General features: G+C 39.2%; 1 protein-coding gene across 1 annotated transcript; it reads right to left on the bottom strand.

The window, feature by feature from the left end:
* Nucleotides 1–9,663: 9,663 nt before the first annotated feature.
* On the bottom strand, nucleotides 9,664–19,265 carry LOC142095264 (transmembrane protein 176B-like). Its single transcript, XM_075178198.1, has 7 exons — nucleotides 19,089–19,265; nucleotides 17,202–17,417; nucleotides 15,907–16,020; nucleotides 14,465–14,521; nucleotides 12,873–13,112; nucleotides 11,857–11,973; nucleotides 9,664–9,950 (listed from the first exon to the last, which is right to left on the bottom strand). The coding sequence occupies exons 2-7, from the start codon at nucleotides 17,406–17,408 to the stop codon at nucleotides 9,897–9,899; spliced, it is 789 nt and encodes a 262-aa protein (XP_075034299.1). The 5' UTR covers nucleotides 17,409–17,417; nucleotides 19,089–19,265; the 3' UTR covers nucleotides 9,664–9,896.
* Between the last annotated feature and the right edge of the window lie 914 nt (nucleotides 19,266–20,179).

Genomic DNA, 20,179 nt, shown 5'->3' with positions numbered 1-20,179 from the left:
TGCTTTCTTGTTCCTGTCCCCTAGTCTAAAGGTAATATGAAGATGAAAACGAGCAAAAAACAAAGAACAACGGATTTGTCGAGGATTCAAATATTGAGCAGATTGAAGATACAGTAGATTTTTATAATCTGAAAAAATGGTTTCAGGAAATCGAGAATCTTCATAAAGATATCTCCATTCAGTAAGGACAAGTTTAATGACCAGAAGTTCCTTATCCCCAATTGTATAATTGCTCTCAGCTGAGAGGAATTTTAGAGAGAGGGAGCAACTTCTACATGGAAGATCTTTGGGAAGAACGGCTCCTATACCGACTGAGGAGGCATCATCTTCCAAGAAGAAAGGCATAGAAGTGTCTTGTTGTTGGAGGACAGAAGCAGAAGAGAACACTACTTTGAGGGAAAGGAAAGCTTTAGACCTGGCTGTAGTCTAATTCTTGACATCCACACCTTTATGAGTGAGAGAAATAATGGAAGTGGCAAGAGTGGAGTATCCCTGAATAAATTGTCTGTAATAATTGGAAAAGCCAAGAAATTATTAGCCGGCTTTGAGGCCCATGGGTTGCGGCCATTCCAAGACAAGACAAACTTTTTCTGAGTCCATATGAAGACCAGAGCCAGAGACAAAGGCATTTGAGTAAGTTTGAAAAAACACTTCTCTAATTTACAGTAGAGCCAATCTTTGGGTACTAATGAAATCCAAGATGGGAATCGCCATCGGAAATTCATACCCAACCCTTATTATTTACTTACAACATGTGCAACATACTTGTTTGCTGTTATATAGTTAATTGCATTTAACAAGCTAATATTGTTTTATTTTGTTTTTATTGGCATCAAAGGTCATTTGTTTAAATATAATACATTTATAAAGCTATAGTAAAATGTTATTAGAGCAACTTCAAATAACAAAAGTGACTAAATATACAGTGCGTGATTGAGTATAGCCAAAACAGCACTGTCAAGACTGTCATACTTGTGAGGTTGTTGATGGTCTGTAAGTTAACATACCTGTATAATTGCTTGCGGCCTGTAGACTTTGTAGGCTTACTGGCAGCCCATAGATTTGCATACTAGGAAATAACATACATACCTAACTTGCTCAGGTTTTATGTATAGTGTTCCTCAAGCAATACCACAAAGGATTTGTTGAGGTTAAGCTTCATCACCAGCCAGAGGGCACAACTGTCACTGTTTTCTCAGTAAAACATTGTTGAACTTTTCAATGGAAAAAATTATTAACGAAATGACCAAAGAGTAAACACTCTACTCCATGTTTGTGAAGTGACCAAAATCCTTCACAGTGGTCAAAAACTAACTGCCCATAGTTTTTTACGCTCATGACAATCTAAAGCGCATTGCAAGGAGATCTACTGTTGTTCATGTTATATACTATGGAGTGGAACACAGTGGGGGTATTCATGAAACTTCTTTTTCCCCACAATTGTAAAAAATAAGTGCTGTAACCCACAGTAACCAATCAGAAAACTGCTTTCATTTTCTAAGCTTTAATGGAAAACAACAGTTAGAATCTGATTGGGTGCTTTGTTACACCTCATTTTCTGCAGGTTTGTGTGGATAATATTTCATAAATGCACTCCCGGTTATTGGTGTTCTAAAGGAAAGCGGATATCCTTCAACCTAACGGGAAGCGCAGAAGGAGTAGAAATATAAATGTGGCATATATATATATATATGATAACCAGTCTCCAAACCAATTATTGATTAAAATCAATTTTACAGAAAATAATTTTGTGTGAGTTTGAAATTGAATATGTCTGTGTATGGTACATTAAGTGCAATGAAGACAATTGTATTCCAAATGTAAACATATAAACGTTATGATGATTTACAAATCTAACAATTTCATTTATGTAATGTGATTCCATCATACCGCAAATACTACAGGGGCTGCAGAGGTAGTCAAACTAGCCGAGCTAGTGGCATTGCGAGGTTCTCTCCAAGTCACAGTGGTTTCCATCAAAGGATCAAAAAAAGGAGTGTTGAGAAATTCTGACATTTATCACCTTGTATGTTTCTCTACAACATTGGTTGACACTGAAGTTGTGGGAAACAAATAGTTAAAAATCAATTTCAGAAACTCTCGTCTCGTACAGCAATAAATATGTTTTTTCATATTTATTGTAATTTGATGCTGTTAGTATTGCCCACGCATACTATTACCCATAGTGTCTTCTTTTTCTTTTTCTTCAATGTATTTTTATAGTTATTTTTACATTTCATCAGGTAATGTTTACAAATGTTAGGCTCATATCCATTAGAGCAGGCCTGTCCAACCTGCGGCCCTCCAGATGTTGTGAGACTACAAGCCCCAGCATGCTTTGCCGGTACACAAGCAGTTGATAGCTGGAAGGGCATGCTGGGACTTGTAGTTTCAAAACATCTGGAGGGCCGCAGGTTGGACAGGCCTGCATTAGAGGATGGTGATCCTTTATGTCTTCCAGCAGTGTGACGTGTGACATCCGTACACACCTTTTTTTCGCCCCTTTAAGTGTGTGTGTGTGTGTGTGTGTATATATATATATATATATATATATATATATAAATACTATATTTGCCTACTTTCGGCAAGTTCTGTCAGGGAGAGGGGCGCGGCCTAACACTGCATTTTGGCTGCGCCCCCGCTACGAAATGCGGTTTTGTTGTGGGGGCGGGGCCAAAATGCTGCGATTCACCGTGAATCGCATCATTTTGGGAAGGCAGCTGAGGGATGCGGGAGACTTGCCTGCTCTCCCAGGAGTCCGTGAGACCGACCCGAATTTCGGGAGTCTCACGGACATTCCAGGAGAGTTGGCAAGTATGATATATATATATATATATATATAATCTCTTCAGTTCTTGCCTCTAATGCTAGTCCTGATGTATAAACTAGCTCTGCTACTGCATTTCCTTACACACTTTCTCCTGGGGATTTCCCATGATGCATGGTATTATTCAGATATTAGTATTAAAGTTTATTTTATTGCTAGTGGTTTCACATTACTATAGAAACTCCCATGACTGTCTACGTGTATAGTTCTGTCTAGCCAGCATGCAAATAAAAAGGGAAGAAAAGTAAAAAATAAGATATCAAGTTCTAGCTTTTTCTTTTTGAAGAGAGATCTATATTATGGGAAATCATTTACATTGACATATTTCATCTGTGAGTGACTCAAAATTGCAGAGAGGTTTTTTTTTCTCTCTCTCAAAGTGGTGCAGTCTTATTACTATACAAGTCCATACTTGCCGACTTTCTCCCATTGCTTTCCGGGAGATTCAGTGGAGGAGGTGGGCGTGCGGGGGGCGGGGCTCCAAAATCGCGTCATTTTGGACCCGCCCCCCCGTGACGCAATGACGCAAACGCGTCATTTTACAGTCAGGGGCGGGGCCAAATGCCGCGATTCCCGGAGAATCGCGGTATTGTGGCCCTATTTCTGTAAATGCGGGATTTTGCCATACTCCTCCGGGAGTCCGGGAGACTCCCCCAAAATGCGGGAGTCTCCCGGACATTCCGGGAGAGTTGGCAAGTATGTACAAGTCTGAAAATGATTCATTTGTTAGAAAGTCCAACCAACACTAATATACATTTTCATTAATGTAAAGTGCTATTTGAAAGGTAATTGAATATAAAAAGACATTATACTCATAAATATATAGAGAACACTTCTCATTATATACATATATTAATGATCTAAGCAAGCTTTTTGGAATTTCTTGAGTGCACTCATTGCAACAATCAAGCAAAATTTAAACAATTAAAACCAATTGTTAAATAATTGTGATAGGTTGACTGATATTATCAATTTCTTAGCATAATACCTACCTTGTCTTCTGCAATCCTCCAAATAGTGGCCCTGCTATTTTCTCTGTCACCATTAACTAATAATGGAATATGCTTTTGTATTTCGTTAATAGCTCTTTCACATACATTTTTACTTGCTTAATATGTAAACATCTTTTTTATCATTGTTGTTGCCCTGTGCTAACTAGGATCTAGCTGGAGAGAGCAAATTTGCAGAGAAATTCCACCCTCTCTTCATTTGATCCCACAAATGAAGAGGAAGTTTCTACTCTCTTCTTATCTTCCTACTCTACCTCCTGTCCTCTCGATCCCATTCCCTCACAAATTGGTAGATCCCTGTCTCCTGTGCTCATTCCATCCCTTACTAAAATCTTTCATCTCTCTCTCTCTCTCTCTACTGGTATCTTTCCATCACTATTCAAGCATGCAGTGATGACTCCTATTCTGAAAAAACTAAAGTCTGACCCAAACTCTCTCTCAAATTACTGCCCCTATCTTTCAGCTCCCATGCCCCCTCCAAACTTCTCAAGAGAATTGCCTACACTCGCCTCACACGCTTTTTGCAAACAACCTATTAGATCCTCTTCAGTCAGGCTTTCCCTCTCAACACTCCACAGAGACTGCGCTGACCAAGGTCGTCAATGATTTTATCACGGCTAAAAATAAAGGCCATTACTCTCTTCTAATTCTCCTGGATCTCTCTGCTGCATTTGTCACTGTTGACCACTCTCTCCTCATACAAATGCTACAATCCCTAGGTCTTCAAGACACTGTCCTATCTTGGTTCTCATCCTACCTATCTGATATTTGGAACAACTTCTGTTCTGCCTCCGTTATCAGTTGGGATACCACAAGGCTCAATACTAGGTCCTCTTCTATTTTCTATCTACATCACTTCTCTTGGAAAACTAATAAATAAATTTATCTATTCTTTCCTGATCTCTCACAATCTGTGTTGTCTCTCGCTACTGTCTGACATTTCGTCTTGGATGTCCTCTCGCCAACTCAATCATAATTTTAAAAAAACAGAATTAATAATATTCCCACCCTTCAACAGAAGCTTCCTGCCTAACATTTCTATTTCTGTTGATAACATGACCATAAATCCCACCATGCAAGCTTGCTGCCTAGGTGTAATCCTTGACTCGCAATAATTCTTTGTTTCCCCACAACACATCAACTCATTAACGTCACGCTGCTTACAGCTACAAAAAGCTTCCAGAATATGCACATATCTCACAAAAGACACTGCAAAAACTCTAATTCATGCACTCATCATCTCCCACTTCGACTATTGCAATTCCCTCCTTAATGGTCTTCCCAAAATCAGACTCAAGCCCCTACAATCCATTTTTCACGCAGCAAATTGTTCTTCCTCTGCTGAGCCACTTTGTCAGTCTCCACATTGGTTGCCTGTTTTTTCAGCGAATCCAATATAAAATTCTTCCACTAACATACACGGCCAACAACAGAATCGCACCGACATACATTTCCTCACTTGTCTCAAAATATGTTCTAGCTCGACACCTCCATTCTGCACAAGATCTACGTCTCTCTTCCACTCTTATCACATTCCAGGTTACAGGACTTTTTTCGGGCTGCACCCATTTTGTGGAATTCCCTTTCTCACACAATAATATTTTCCTCTAGTCTTCAAACCTTCAAGCGTTCTCTGAAAACCCACTTCTTCAAGCACACTTATAATAATCCTCAACCATCCTCTTAATCTCCCTAGGTTACTCATTACCACCCTCTACACAGCTAACACAAGACAAAAACACCAACATTGTTGTGTGACTGATCATATCACTAAATACTTTGTAACCTTTGCATTCTAGCTGGACCAATATGCAATATGATGTAGCACTTACCCTTGTGTATCAAACCATTGTCCCATAGATTGTAAGCTTGCGAGCAGGGCTCTCTTACCTCTCTGTCTGTATTTCCCAGTATTGTTTCATCACTGATTGTTTCGAATTATAAAGCGTTATGGAATCTGCTGGCGCTATATAAATAAATGTTGACGATTATGAATTCCACTTTTGCGCGGCCCATCCGCACTTTGCAATTTCACATGTTCTTGAATTTACAATGTATGAATAGAATGAAGATAATTTCATTTTGCTGTGTGACATTAGTGGGGAAGATCTAGGGACACTTAAGGACAAATTCCAGCAGCAAACCTGTGACGTTTTGTGGCAAATAGCAGGAGATATGCCATTTCATGGAATATTTTTTAAAATTTCACTAATCTCAAGATCTCTGTTCTGTGCTAAAACTTCTGCATTACCTAGCACCTCTCAAGGAGCAATTGGTCTACGGTTGTTATAGTCCTCTCATTTTGTTCTGGGATATTTCCCTAATATGAGATATATTCTGAATATTTTCTAAATGCTAGTCTTTAAATATTGAGAGTACAAATTAAACATACATTCTCATCTTGATCTCCTGTTGGTTATCAGTATATATATATATATGTGTCCCTTTAGCTGTGTAAATGAAGCAGTATCTGATGTACGAAGCTGTAAATAAACAGGAAAGTACCAGAGCTGTAAAGGAGAAGCACCTTAACCATTTTACTGCTGAAACTTTTTTCAAACTTGTGCTGACCCTGGGGGTCACATTACAAAGCCATTTTTCTGTGCGTCACCCACACAAGTCATAATTTATTTTGTTTGCTGGTTCACTTGTTACACCTGCTGCCACCTGAAAGAAACTCTAGCCAAATTGATTCTCTATTGAATTCTAAAGAGAGTGAATTGTAATCAGTTGTGTTTAGCTTTTCTTGCTAAACTCTATCAAGAAAAACTTTGCATTTGCAGGGTTGGTGTCAATTAACCTTTCCAAAAGAGCAAAGTCATGATTATGCAGCAAGGTGGCTCAGTGGTTAGCACTTCTGCCTCACAGCGCTGGGGTCATGAGTTCAATTCCCGACCATGGGCTTATCTGTGTGGAGTTTGTATGTTCTCCCTGTGTTTGTGTGGGTTTCCTCCCACACTCCAAAAACATACTAGTAGGTTAATTGGCTGCTATCAAAAATGACCCTAGTCTCTCTCTCTCTCTGTCTATGTGTGTATGTATATTAGGGAATTTAGACTGTAAGCTCCAATGGGGCAGGGACTGATGTGAATGAGTTCTCTGTACAGCGCTGCGGAATTAGTGGTGCTATATAAATAAGTGATGATGATTATGCAAACAAGTTTTTCTAATAATATAAACACTTCAATATGTATGATAAGATACTAAGTGGGTTTTTTTTTCACACTTTCCTGAATAGAAAATGTATAGGGATGATATGAGTAGAATGACAAGGCCAGAATATAAAATTCAAGTCATCCTACTGCATCAAATTAGGGGTCATGTAGGTTTATAAGACTCTAATGCTAGTAGACTCCCGAAGGTGGCATATTCGAATGGGGATAAAAAACAAACATGTCTTTTCATACATTTATCAAATAAAAGTTTGGAAAGAGTTTTTATATTATGGATTGCCATGGTCATTGCAATCAGGGGTTACAGCGGATATAAATAGCATTCAAGTCCTTATTGACATATCCAGGTGTTTGTGATGTGAAGCATGTAATCAAGATAAATCACATCAGACCTTTTTCCACCTTTAATGTGACCCTACAAACAACTAAATGCAAGTGAAAAACAAAGACAGAATTTCTAGGGAAAAGAAGTGAAAAATATAAAGTGAGTTAACCAATCACATTCAGTGTTTTGGTGTAACAACCCTACGCGTTTCGTTGTAAGACTTTGGCAGGGGATCATAGGGATGATACAACAGACGAAACAGTTCCTGTAACCTGGTTTAGCGTTACCAGAATGTTGCAAAACCGCTAGGAAGATCACAGAGGCCTCTCCCGCAAAGACACAGGCCGTACTTCCGGATTGCAGAACGAGAAACAGGAGACTCTGATAAGCTGGTAACCATTTTAACATGGTAAGTGCAATCTTTTACTTTTATGTATTAAAACATGTAAATGGTATTTTACTGTGCTACTTCATATCTTTTCCCCGACTTATAAATGTAAAATAAATTGGCTGACCTTCTGGGATGAAGTCAAACTAACTCCCATCTACTCTGAAAGGATACAAGCGTGCCCTTAAGACTAATTTTTTTACTCAAGTCTATAAGTCCTCCTCCTAACTCCATTGTCCTGGCTTTCCACTGCCACTGCCCCAATCGCTACCCGCACTATCTGTGTCTCCCTTTCCTTTAGGATGTAAGCTCTCAGATGCAGGGCCCTCTATCCTTGTGCTCTTCTTCTACTATTCCATCACCCTCTGTACCTATTGGCCTGCTTCCCTAGCCCTGTTTTCTTGAGCTTAGGCCTACTTCAAGTTGAACATTACCATCACACTCACTCAGTTTATCTAATATATAGTTTGATCTGCATTACCAGGTTATCTGCTTGATCTTTGTAGTTTGCTTTTCATGCATCATGTAACGTGTTATAGATCATTGTGACCCCAGTGGCATCCAGACTGGGAAAGTGGTGCTACGCTGCGACACCCTGGCCAAAATATCCAGATGCCACACTCGCACCGTAACGCCGACAGGGAACGGCAGCAGCCAGTAGTTTCACATGTAAGAAGCTGCTGGCGACTTTTCCTTCACTGCCTTGAAAAAGCACCCTGAGGGAAACGCGTATTGGCGTTTGCTGGGTACACCGAATCCAGACTTGATACATTTATTGTTTCCTACTAGCGAACATTTTACCTAGATCTGATCAGAATATTACCAAGTGCTATATTCTAAATTAAATTATAGCAAATAGTTGAACCAGCTTCGATTAACCCCTAGAAACAATGGAGCTATGAAAGGTAGAGAGCAATTCACTCCGTATAACTAAACTATAGAAGCAATTGCGGCTGGAAATCAGGTTAGATATTGGAAGTAGTAATTCTATCCTTGAACAATTAATCCAGACTTGATATAATGTAATTGGTTGTTATTATATTTATTCTCGTGAAAATTGTATAAATCATTACAAAAAAAAAAAAAGTTTAGATAGCAGCTATAAATAGTTAATAGAGATATCAGCACAACTCAATCTAAGATATATCTATTAGGAATTCTATGAATAGGAAATAGAGGGATTAACAATTTTAATATCACTGTATTTCACTTTTAGTTAAAGATTAACTTATATTGAAAGTTAAAATGTTAAATGGGACTTACGATCATCTGTTAAAAGAATATTATTGTAAGACTGCTCTACGTTAAATTCTCTCTCTCTAACCTTATATCTTATCCAATTTGGTAAGTTACACCTCAGTAATATGACAACTTATGATTTATTTTATCTTTGATATTGCAAACACATTACTAACAATACAAAAGATCCTCTCTTTCTTGAGCAACAGTCCCCTATACATGAACTAGGGCGACAATATTCGTTGCTTTTCCTTTAGGTCAGCAGTCAGTGCTCCATTTGGGGGCATTAAAATCCCGTGACAGTATTCCACTCAGGCGCCCTAGTGGACAGCCTAATGGTAACACCAGCCTTGGCTTTAACTAGACCAAAACATGAGCCTCCTGAACCTTATTTACTGCTGCACATCACATATCAGTTACACAACAGTACAAGGAAACACGGGTGCCAGAATACAAATAGATTTAATTGTGATAGAAGAGAAACAGATAGTTCATATCATGTGCAGGATCCCAATGTGTCCTGGTTTGCCAAAGGCAGTCCCCATTATCCCATTAGAAAGCTATAACTTACACAGCTTCTTTTCCCATATTATTTAATATATATAATATATATATATATATATATATATATATATATATAGATATATATATATATATATATATATATAATATATAAAATTATGCAACACAAAACAATAGAATTAGTGGGCTAGGCTCCTACAAAAGCTCTAATTTATTTGTTAATAAATCAGAAGAATGGGGTGGATTTTATTGCCCAAGTAAACATTAGGTCACGCTGGTGCCCCAGTTATTCATTTTAAAAATGACAGTATCACAAATAATGACAGGAAGATTTATGTGATATAACGAATAAAACAGAAGTGGCCAATTATGTGCACAGAGGAACATCCCCACTCTCTAGACGGTGAATATTTCACCAGTAGGGATTTGGCGATATCAGAGGTTCATCTTTCTCTTCAACTGGCGTCTGTAAAACAAAGCAAACGTATGTAACATTATCTTACTATGACAAGATTATATTTGTTTGCGTTAAAAGGAATGGCAGCCCAGACAAAATGCAAAACAATGGCGCAGTATGGACTGAAATACCCGAACTTCACTTATTCATACAAACAGGTTTAACACAGGAAATGTTTTCCGAACTGACCACATCTGGACACTGCCAGAACACCACGGAAAATTGGCCCATTTTTATTGAATGTATATAAGTTTTACAGCAAAAACGGGTAAAGTGTAACCACCTTTGTGTACCCCCTCTCGCTCGCTCATTTTATTGACAATTTCACATGTATCGATGGAGTTGTTTTAAGTATTGTTCACTATATGTTGAAGCACAATGGTATAAAAGAATTTTAAAACGTTGGTATTTGAAACATGAGATTGTTTATCAGATATCAATTCACTTTTGAAATCATGGGGCTGCCAAAATAAAACCTAAACATCTCTCACCTTATATCCTATTATCTTTTATAACCATTTCCGCCCAATAGGAAGATAGGGGCAAATCACATGATCGCCAGCTTTCCAACTACGGAGTATTTTTACCACTTCTCCGGTAATGATGTGGAATACTTTGAAATGGTTATAAAAAAATAATAGGATATAAGGTGAGAGATGTTTAGGTTTTATTTTGGCGGCCAATTTTATTGTTGGAACGGCCACTGGTTACCGATTGGTAGTCAGTCTATGGTGACACTATAAAAAACGGGACCAGTGCCCCTTTTAATGACATACCTTGAAAAAGACCCCTGGCGGGTCGAAACGCGTTGGTGGGAACCCGAGGTGTTTGTTGTTGACTGCCAATCCGATGAGGAGATCTGCTTCCCCTTAGAGGAGATTCAGCCTAAAGATCTTGCTACATACATAGATTGTTTGCTTGTTCTGGTAGGCAGCCATTACTTATCATTTCAGGATCCATGTTTGGCATTGTCTACATGTTTTATATATCTTGAATACATCTTTAGAAGGATAACACACTATGGGACTTTTCCATGTCTTTCTCTTTCCTTACATGTTTGGATGATATGAATATATGGAGAAGGAATGAAATCATCTACATGAGGAAAAAAATCCCCTAAAGTTTTATGGACTGCAAATTGTTGCTTTTTATTACTCTCACTTTTTGGGACAGTATTTGACACCATTTATGCCTATTTACATACGTTGGGACACGATATTGTATAGAATACTTACAACATATGTTGATGTGTGTAACATTAGCGCCTATCTTGAAGTGTTATTTTGTTTGGAAAGTAAAAAAGGAATATAATTTTCTTCCACTTAAGTGAATATTAGGACAAAACCTAACTCTGAAGAAGAAGTGCACTAGAAGATAAAAATAAATTCTAACAATTTTCCAGGTGCCATAAGTACTGGAGGAAGAGGCGTATCCCAGATTTTAAAGGCAGGGTTTCAGTGAAGACAGCCCTTGATTGGTTGTTATCAGCAACTGTCAAGCAGACGTAACGTAATAGCAAAGGAGGACCTAGAAATTTTTTTTGGGGGGGGGGGGGGGGGGGGGGGGAAGGGTTGTTTTCTGCTAACGAAGCAGTGGGCATCCAGTGGCAGCTCACTATAATGTCCTCGGCGGCTGACAGGCAAGCACAGTACGCTGCTCGGCCGCACTGACAGTGCCCCGATCACCTCCCACCCCCCCCTGGATTTGCCACTATGTAATGGAAGGAGGTCAGTTTACTCCCTAGATGCGGAGTCTGGAGTAGGGGGCTTTATTCTTAATTAATAATGGCATTGTAAGATAGATGGCCATTATGAAAATGTGAAAGAACACAAAGTTGCTAAACCATTGCAGCAGTTAAAGAAGAAATATAAAATAAGGTAAAATATACAAGTAGTAATGATGTGTTGTCACGTACCTCAGATGTGCAGCCACAACACAAAGCTTTCAGTCTGCAGCCCAGACCAATGATAGATATGCAGAGCCCCCAGATCATCATGAGAATGCTCATAATTGCCAAGCCATACATTAGGTTCTGTAGAGAAGAGTGGACAGATGAGAATGAGACAATCTATGGCGAGGTTTGTGATCATGTGTAAAATGCACACCAGTAAACACAACCAGTTATTCACCCCCTCCCTAAATAAGGGTAGTGTACACCAATATATCATCACTAAGTACACAGGAACAACTTACGTATCTATGCAAACACACAAACCCCAGAATAAGAATAAACCTGTTTGCGAGATAAAAAAAAAAATCCAAAAATACCTAAATGGTTAAAATTCTGTAGCCTTAATCATAGTCCTGCTCCACAGATTCACTCCCCGCCACCCCCACCCCAAATGTCCATGGGGATATATACTATGTATTGGTGGTAACCTGTAGCATGGTTCATTCAAAGCTCTCATAATGGTCACACGCTTCCTTTTCTAGGAACTGAACCAGGTGCACTTTGAACACTAATGGGGATCTAGCTCAAAAAGTTTTATTGGTCTCCTCTATTGCCCTTGAGGTGTCCGGTGTGCACAAGAACTGGCCTTACAACACGGTAACCTTTCCCACAATAGTGGTTGTGTGTACATTCCATACTCATGAAGCCATCCTCCTCCCATTGTATATTCTCTATAGACAGGAGTTGGAGACAGATTAAAAGAGAAACAGTCACACCATACACTGTGGTTAGCTGGGCAGGATATTTGTGCAGCCAAAAATGTTTTGAAAACTAAGCAATATAAGTGCAATTAACACTAACAAATATTTCTTGGCTTAGACATCCTTCTAAGAGGCAACCAGAACGCACGTTTGCAAACTATATCCTGAGTGGAGATGTTGCACAGCAATTAATATCGCCAACTGCAAATGATATTTACAGACATTCTTGAAAATTTAACGCAAGATAAACATTGACCACACACACTCCATATTGCACACCTGGTATTGCTGAAGTGTCGTCTTGCATCTGGTCAGATCCCAGTCTGAGCCATAGTAGTCTCTGGGAGGACTGGTCACTCTATAACCATATGGACTGTAGTTGTCTGGCCCATTGCGAAGCTTGTCACAGACAGAAACAAGGTCATTCCACCAATATCTGTTTAAATCATCACTGGTAGCGACTATGCCCCCAATAGAAACACCAAGGCTGGCCAACAGACCGAGGAAGGCAAGTACACCCTGTGTGAAGAATAAGATAGAAATATTTGTAATCACTAGAAGCACAGGTTGGTGCCAGCACATGACTAGATGTCACATGACACCGCAACTCCAGGTAAACATCCTTGTGATCAGTTATTTAGCTTGTGCCAATTACCAGTACTTCATTTATCACAGTGCACAAGGATATGCCCTCTGTGATGTTTCCCACGTACGCCAGGAGGTGTTTACCAGTTGTGTGTTAAACTGTGTGTACATGTGAATCATGTCCACATACACCTAGATATCACCATATGTATTATTACTATCATAGATTTGTAAGGCGCCACAGTGCTCTGCAGAGACAATGTCATCTGCTATCTCACTGTAAAGGGACACAAATCTACTCAGACTGCTAATATGCCCCAACTCCATAATCATATGGCTTTGTCCATCGTTGGTTGAGGTTTGCAGATGGAGCAGAAGGAATCTCTCTCCTGTGCAGGGAGAAAAAGGCTGTTGGATGGCTGCATTCTCCAGGATTTGCACCAAAAACCCCATCCGCTACGGGCTCCTTGCTATTTGTGCCACTGTAACTAGCCATCCCACTGCAAGCACTGAGCCGGTGCCAAAGGAGACGCTGGCTGTGCATATGCTGTTAGGCCCCTCCACATTTGCCTTACAAAGCTTCCTCTTGGCACAGTAAAACATTACCAAGCTAGAACCACCAAGACAGATGCTGGAGCAGCCAAAACCACAGGAGAACCTCCAATCAGGCAGCTCTGCCCGAGAGCCAGACACCATGGTACGGGCAGGATTTGTGAGCAAAAAAAAAAAAGAAAATGAAATTATAAACTACTACATAAAGAATAGCTACAAAAATGAAATTACTAAACTTATAGAATTGGATTATTTTTTTTTATTTTTTTTTTTTAGTTGTCATTTTTAAAAACTCTAAAAACAAACAAAACATAACTAAAGAACACAAACCCTACAACTATTTAATAGCAAATTAGAACCAAGGAGGATACTTTCCTAGTGCCTGGAAACCCCGCTCCAAGCCTGGGGCACTGTATAATTGAGGTGGCTGAACCCTGCCCCAGCTTCACACGGCTCTGCTTGAAAAGGGAGAGCTGCGTGCCCCTAACAGTAGTACAGCAAGCATTGCCCGTGTATATTATGGGGATAGGAGGAGTTGGAGAGCAGCCAAGCCCTGTCTAAGATTATAGCCACGCCCCCATGCATACTTGTCACGCCCACTGGCGACATGGTGTGGAAGTCCCCCCCACTACTACAAATCCTGCGCTTGCCCCTGCAAGGTTAGTTCGTATGCTTATGACAAAATCTACATAATAGGACAGTCAAACAGAAAAATAAAGAGGCAAAACACTTACCCAGCATGCCTTTGGATATCTGTAGGATACAACATTCAGCGCTCCAGATACAATGAACTATATATAAAAAAACAATAGTTAAAAACAATGGGATATATTGAGCTTCACTAGTGAGGAAACACTGTAGAGAGAACAATTTAAAAAAGCAAATTAAGCATACTATACAGTAATAGTGTAATAAGTCCTACAGTACGCTCTTACTTTAGATTTGCACCCATTAGTGTATATGGGGCCAATTCAATCTGACGCAGTAAGTGGAAATAGCGCTACCTCTCAGGACAAAAATTACACTTGCCACGCCCAAATTACCGGAAAATTCTAAGAAGTTGCCTGTTAATCAGACCTCGTGCAAAAAGTGTCGGAATTAGAATGTAGAAAACCTGGATGCAAAACTAAGGGGTAAACTTATCAAGCCGTGAATTTCCCAGCGGGTTCGAAAAGTGGCCTATAGCAACCAATCAGATTCTAGCTAACATTTTGTAGAATGTACTAAATAAAAGAAAGCTAGAATCTGAATGGTTGCTATAGGCAACATCTCTACATTTCGAACCCGCTGGAAGAATCGCAGCTGGATAAATCTACCCCTAACAGTTTTGAGTGTGAGGGAAACCACTGACGATTGGCTGGCGGCGAAGGGGAGCCCTAGGGGCTACCTGCGTTCATCCTTTGCTACCGCAAAGCTGTTTAAATGAACGCATATGGAAGGTGCATTTGCCAGGCAAATCTATTCACTAGTGGTTCGCTGTTAAAGGACACCTCATATACATAGATGCGTAATAATTGGTCTACCAGGGAGTTTGGAAGATTTTTAGAAATCTTTATAAACCTGGGGTTACGATATATATTTTTCATTAATATATATATATATATAACCATCTGTTACACCTTGTTCCAACATTATTTTGCGACTCAGACTCAAAAGTGGGATAATTGTCTAATTCCATATAAAATCTGTCATCACTCAACATTAATAATTAAAGCCTCGGTGATTAATACAATAACCTTCTTCCCCCCCATTATCACAAAGTCAAGATTTAGTTCCACGTTATCACAAAGCCAGACGTTCACTCTAGTTGAGTTAGTGTCTATGAGCTTTGGGAAAGGCTCTATTTACCGGTTGCATTTTATTTATTTTTGCTATCTGCAGCACTGAATTATTCTGCTCAGCTGCGTTTCACCTGCACTGCTCAAATAACACTGTAATCTCTGTATAAACAACAGACCTGGAAATCTTACTGTCTGTTCTGCAAATGGGTTTAGCCGCACACACAAGGGATATTACAACCGTATATTGCATATGACGAACTGTAAAATATGATAAATATATCTCAAATTATATATCTGAAAGTTAAAGAAACACACACAGACCTAATGCCGGAGTTCAACGATCTGGAATTTTTGCAATGTAAGGAGGAAAATGTAACTTTACAGCCATTACTCACCGGAAATCCTACCCAAAAGTGGGTCCCAGCATAGTACATGGCCATACTTGGCTGTACAACACAGATTATAACAGCCAGCATGACACTGATACAGCCCAAAGTGATCAAGCAGACCTGAAACAAGGTGGAAAACATTTGGTTTAATTCTATATGTACTAGTTCAAATCATATATAGTGATTTTACTGCTTTCATGTTCCAAAGTGTATAAGGTGAATAATAATCTTTGTACATGCAGGGATTAACACCTGTGCTGTGTACCACATAACACATGTATAATACAGTCTCTTAGGTAGGGAATTCAATTGGCCGCATTACGGGTAAAAGTAACACGATCTGCGCATTCCGTTCCGTCATTACGGGAATAATGCGCTTTATTACTGTTATGATGATAGTTTCAAAACCAGCTTTTTGCTTGCAGCTCCCTAAGCTGTGAGCAGAAAACTGGGTTAAAACTACCGTAATAGCAGTAATAGTTTTAATGTCAGGCAAATTTGGGTGGGGGGGGGGCAACTGGGCACTTGCTAACAGTAAAATACTGGCAATGAGACTTCCAGTAATATAATAAGGGGAACACTATAGCTGCAGTACAGACATCCCCATAAACACAGCATGAAAACCACACACATTTCTTAATAATCCTGCAATAACTTTATAACTCAACTACACAGTTTCCAGGATAGCTCACTAGTCATGGTGCCCCCAGCCAGACTTCAATAACAAATCTTCAGGGCAACTAGATTAATGGTTCTGGGCATCTAAAAGCATTTATGGAGAAGGGTGAAACGGCCCTTTTATCTCCAGTTATATATTTCTTTGGCAATCTTGGCACACTGGGACATGATTCGGTAATGCCTCTGTACATAATGTTGGGAAACCTTGATGGCCATCATTTAGAACATTTAATGGTGGAGATTTTGGACAAAATATAAATCTTTTGGATGGTTAAGATTTTGGATTTCTCAACTAGTTGGTAGTCAGTGTCAGAGCTTTGGATGTCTGGTATCATAATACAAGGACAAGGAATCTTCAAAACTTCTGGAAATATAAAATACTGTAAATACTTAAAAACCAAAACCTTAGAAAATCCTCATCATCATCATCACCACCACTGCTGTATAGGACGAGAGATGTTTCTTTGTGAATCCCCAAAGAACATTTATATTAACAGCACAAACCCACCGAGAGAATAAAAGCGCATCCACAGAGATTCAGCTTCTAAAAGTCAGCCCATATGACCTAATTACATGGTACAAATCAGAAAAAAATATGAATTCTAAAAAGTTAGACCCCTCACCCCAAGTCCTAGACGTGCTCCAGGAGCGGCCCCACTGGTCGGCTTTGTGTCCGTAGCAGATTTTTTCAAGGTCATGAGGGTCCGAATGGTATCCAGCAGGCAATCCAAGACAGAGCGCTGATTAATGTTAATGTTTATCACAGTTCCCTCTGGAGTCTCGCAGGAGACATTCCCTTTTTCAGTCATTATTGTGCTAAGTGGCTTCATTTTGTAGAGCTGAGATAAAAAGTTAAAACAAAAACAAAAAAAAAAACACACGACATGAAAACAATGTAAAGTCCACCCATGCATTAATGCTCTCAACCACACACAAGCCAATCCTGCATCACTTCAGACATGACTGGCACCCATTGGTGGAATGAGGACTGCACCCAGCTGTCATTTGCAGCGTTTTCTGCCTGCATTTACCAATGCAGGTTTAGCTGTCATTTTATAGAATGTACTAAATAAATGATAGCTAGAATCTGATTGGTTGCTATAGGCAACATCTTCACTTTTCAAACCCACCAGCTTGATAAATTTACACCTTGGTGTCACCCCCCTCCTAATATATCAAACAGACCAAGAACCACAACAGACACAGTGTAAGTACAGTAAGTATCAATATTTGACTCTTCAAACTTTACATCTAAAGGTTAATTTATAATAATTACATGTGCAGCTACTATAAGAACCATGCTATTTTATCTTGTAAGATAAGGCTTGTTACACCAGACCCTGCTTCGCTCCCTCACGCCGACCGTCTGCCATATTTAAGTATGGAGATATTTATGGCATTTTTAAAACACAACTTATTTTTATAATCACATTGGGTAAGGAAAACATCGTAGCCACCAAACGTTTTCGGCCTTTAGATTCTACTTGCAGGGTCGCAAGGAGAGTCGGGTTAGTTAAAATGATTGGCTCTGATTAGGAAGATGAACAGGTTCAAGATCTTTATGGAGTTAATTAAGATAAAAGAAGCTATTTTAGAACTATTTTTAGAGCTATAGTCATCTGATGTTGGATTTAATTAATGATGGCAATGAGGCAGTCCATGATTATGAAGGGGTTAAGGATGTTGATGAGGCTGAAGGAGTTTATGATCGGGAGCTTATAGGAATGATGACAGAGATGATCAGGAAGTTAATGATTATAAGGTAGGGGGGGGGGGGGGTTATACTATTGTTTAGGGTTAATGTTGATGAAGTTTATGAGGAGTCACAGATGTAATAACTGAGGTTGTTAATTGATTAATGATAGAGGATGAGGAGATTGATCAGAGGATTAATGATTATGAGGCAATTTGACGGGTCTCCCCCCTAAGAAATAAAAGTTGTGCCACTAGTCTCTGGACCCCCCTCTTAGAAAGATAGATATGTAGAATAGCTATACGAATACAGATAGAGGACAAAACATCTTAAAAACACTACACAGTATTGGGACCATATCTATGTACAGGAACAATACACACTAAACATGGAGAGAAAATACAGCAAGCTACACTAGTCTACAAGCAGCAGGGGAGCGGAATCATTCTGGAATCCCAGATTCTGGGTTTGACCTAATCTCATAAAATGTTAGGAAAATGTATGGAAAGTCCCCCAATACTAACTCTACCAAACATATTGATACAAAGATGCTCTCTTTTTATTAAGATTGAGGAAGGGGGAATAAAAGTATATAAAAATATTTATTTTTAAAAACCCTCCATGGTACCGTCTCTCTATTTAAAATAAGAAGTTGATAAACAAATTATATTGTTTTGTTTTTGTATGATACATTTAATTATAAACACTGAAAACAGCAGAAAACAACAGAGAAAGAAGCAATGACAGCAGCCATAACCCTGTGTACAATGCAGTAGAACGTTGGTGATAACAAAATGAACCTCAGGGTTCTACTCACTTTCAGTCCACCAAACACGCAGTCAGTAAATGTCAGTGTCTCTCTTCCTGCCCCAGCACTCAGTGATTGCGTGACTGAGCTAAACCATAACAACAGACGTGGAGGAGAGGGAGGCGGAGGGATATGGGAAGAAGTAAACCGTCTGAGGGGAGTTTTTATTTCAGCTGCAGCTTTGTACTGTTACTAACAAGTAGTGCAATCCTCACACATAACACTGTTGATAGTGAGCAGTGTATATTTGGTGTGACTTAATATATAATTCATCTTTGAGGATCTGGGGAGTGTTTTTTATTAGTTAAATAAAATCCACATAGAAATAGAGGTGAAGGATGTACTTTGATATTAATAGGGAAACTTATACATCTAAGTTTTCTTGAGCTTTTAAATTGAACCCATTCATTTTTGCCCAAATACATTTTACAGGTGCAGTGGTTTTAGTATTTTTGTTTGTGTTCCAATTACCTGACAGTGACAGAGGGGAGTGCATAGAAATGGGGCACTGTGTTTTTGCAATGTTTGTTTCTTTATAGAATTTTCATACTTAAGTCAAGGAGATGTAAAGACATATGTCTGTTTATGGCAATGTTTTATATTTGTTTTAACTAGTGTGTTAATACATTACTTTTGATATATTCCTTATTTGCAATAAACACACCACGTTATATACACTTCCGGTTTCACTTTAGAGTATTATAACGATCTCTGTTGAATCCTAGAAGGTTGGAATTCCCCTCTTTCCCGTATTCCCAATAATCTTGGCTGCACCCATCTATTGAGGAAGCGCAGATTGCCCATTTTTTCATAGTGGTACAGTGTGGAAACACATTTAGGCAAAATTGAAGAGTTCTCTTTAGCATTTACAATCAAAATATGTACATTTAGTGGTGATCATAATTAGTTTTCTTCCTACTCTATGACACCATCATGTATACATACAAGTGGTCATGGGCACCACCCCCAAGCTCTCTCTCTGCCCCCAAATAAGGTTAGACTTGGCAAATTGGGATATATATATACAGTGCCGGATTAAGGGAATGGATGCCCCTGGGCTAAGGGGGCCTCCATTCCCCTGTGAGGGCCCCCCCCGTGAT

This window comes from Mixophyes fleayi, chromosome 6 (genome assembly GCF_038048845.1).
Source record: "Mixophyes fleayi isolate aMixFle1 chromosome 6, aMixFle1.hap1, whole genome shotgun sequence".
Taxonomy (NCBI): Eukaryota; Metazoa; Chordata; class Amphibia; order Anura; family Limnodynastidae; genus Mixophyes; species Mixophyes fleayi.
Note: the sequence above shows the minus strand (reverse complement) of the source record. Positions and strands in the feature narration are given on the sequence as shown.

Excerpts from the sequence above, each read along its gene's own strand:
- LOC142095264 (XM_075178198.1), bottom strand. The coding sequence starts at position 17,408 with ATGAAGCCACTTAGCACAATAATGACTGAAAAAGGGAATGTCTCCTGC. Across the intron at positions 11,974-12,872 it reads CGACACTTCAGCAATACCAG|AACCTAATGTATGGCTTGGC; the intron begins GTGTGCAATATG and ends TCTTCTCTACAG. Across the intron at positions 9,951-11,856 it reads GTTGTGGCTGCACATCTGAG|ACGCCAGTTGAAGAGAAAGA; the intron begins GTACGTGACAAC and ends TTTGTTTTACAG.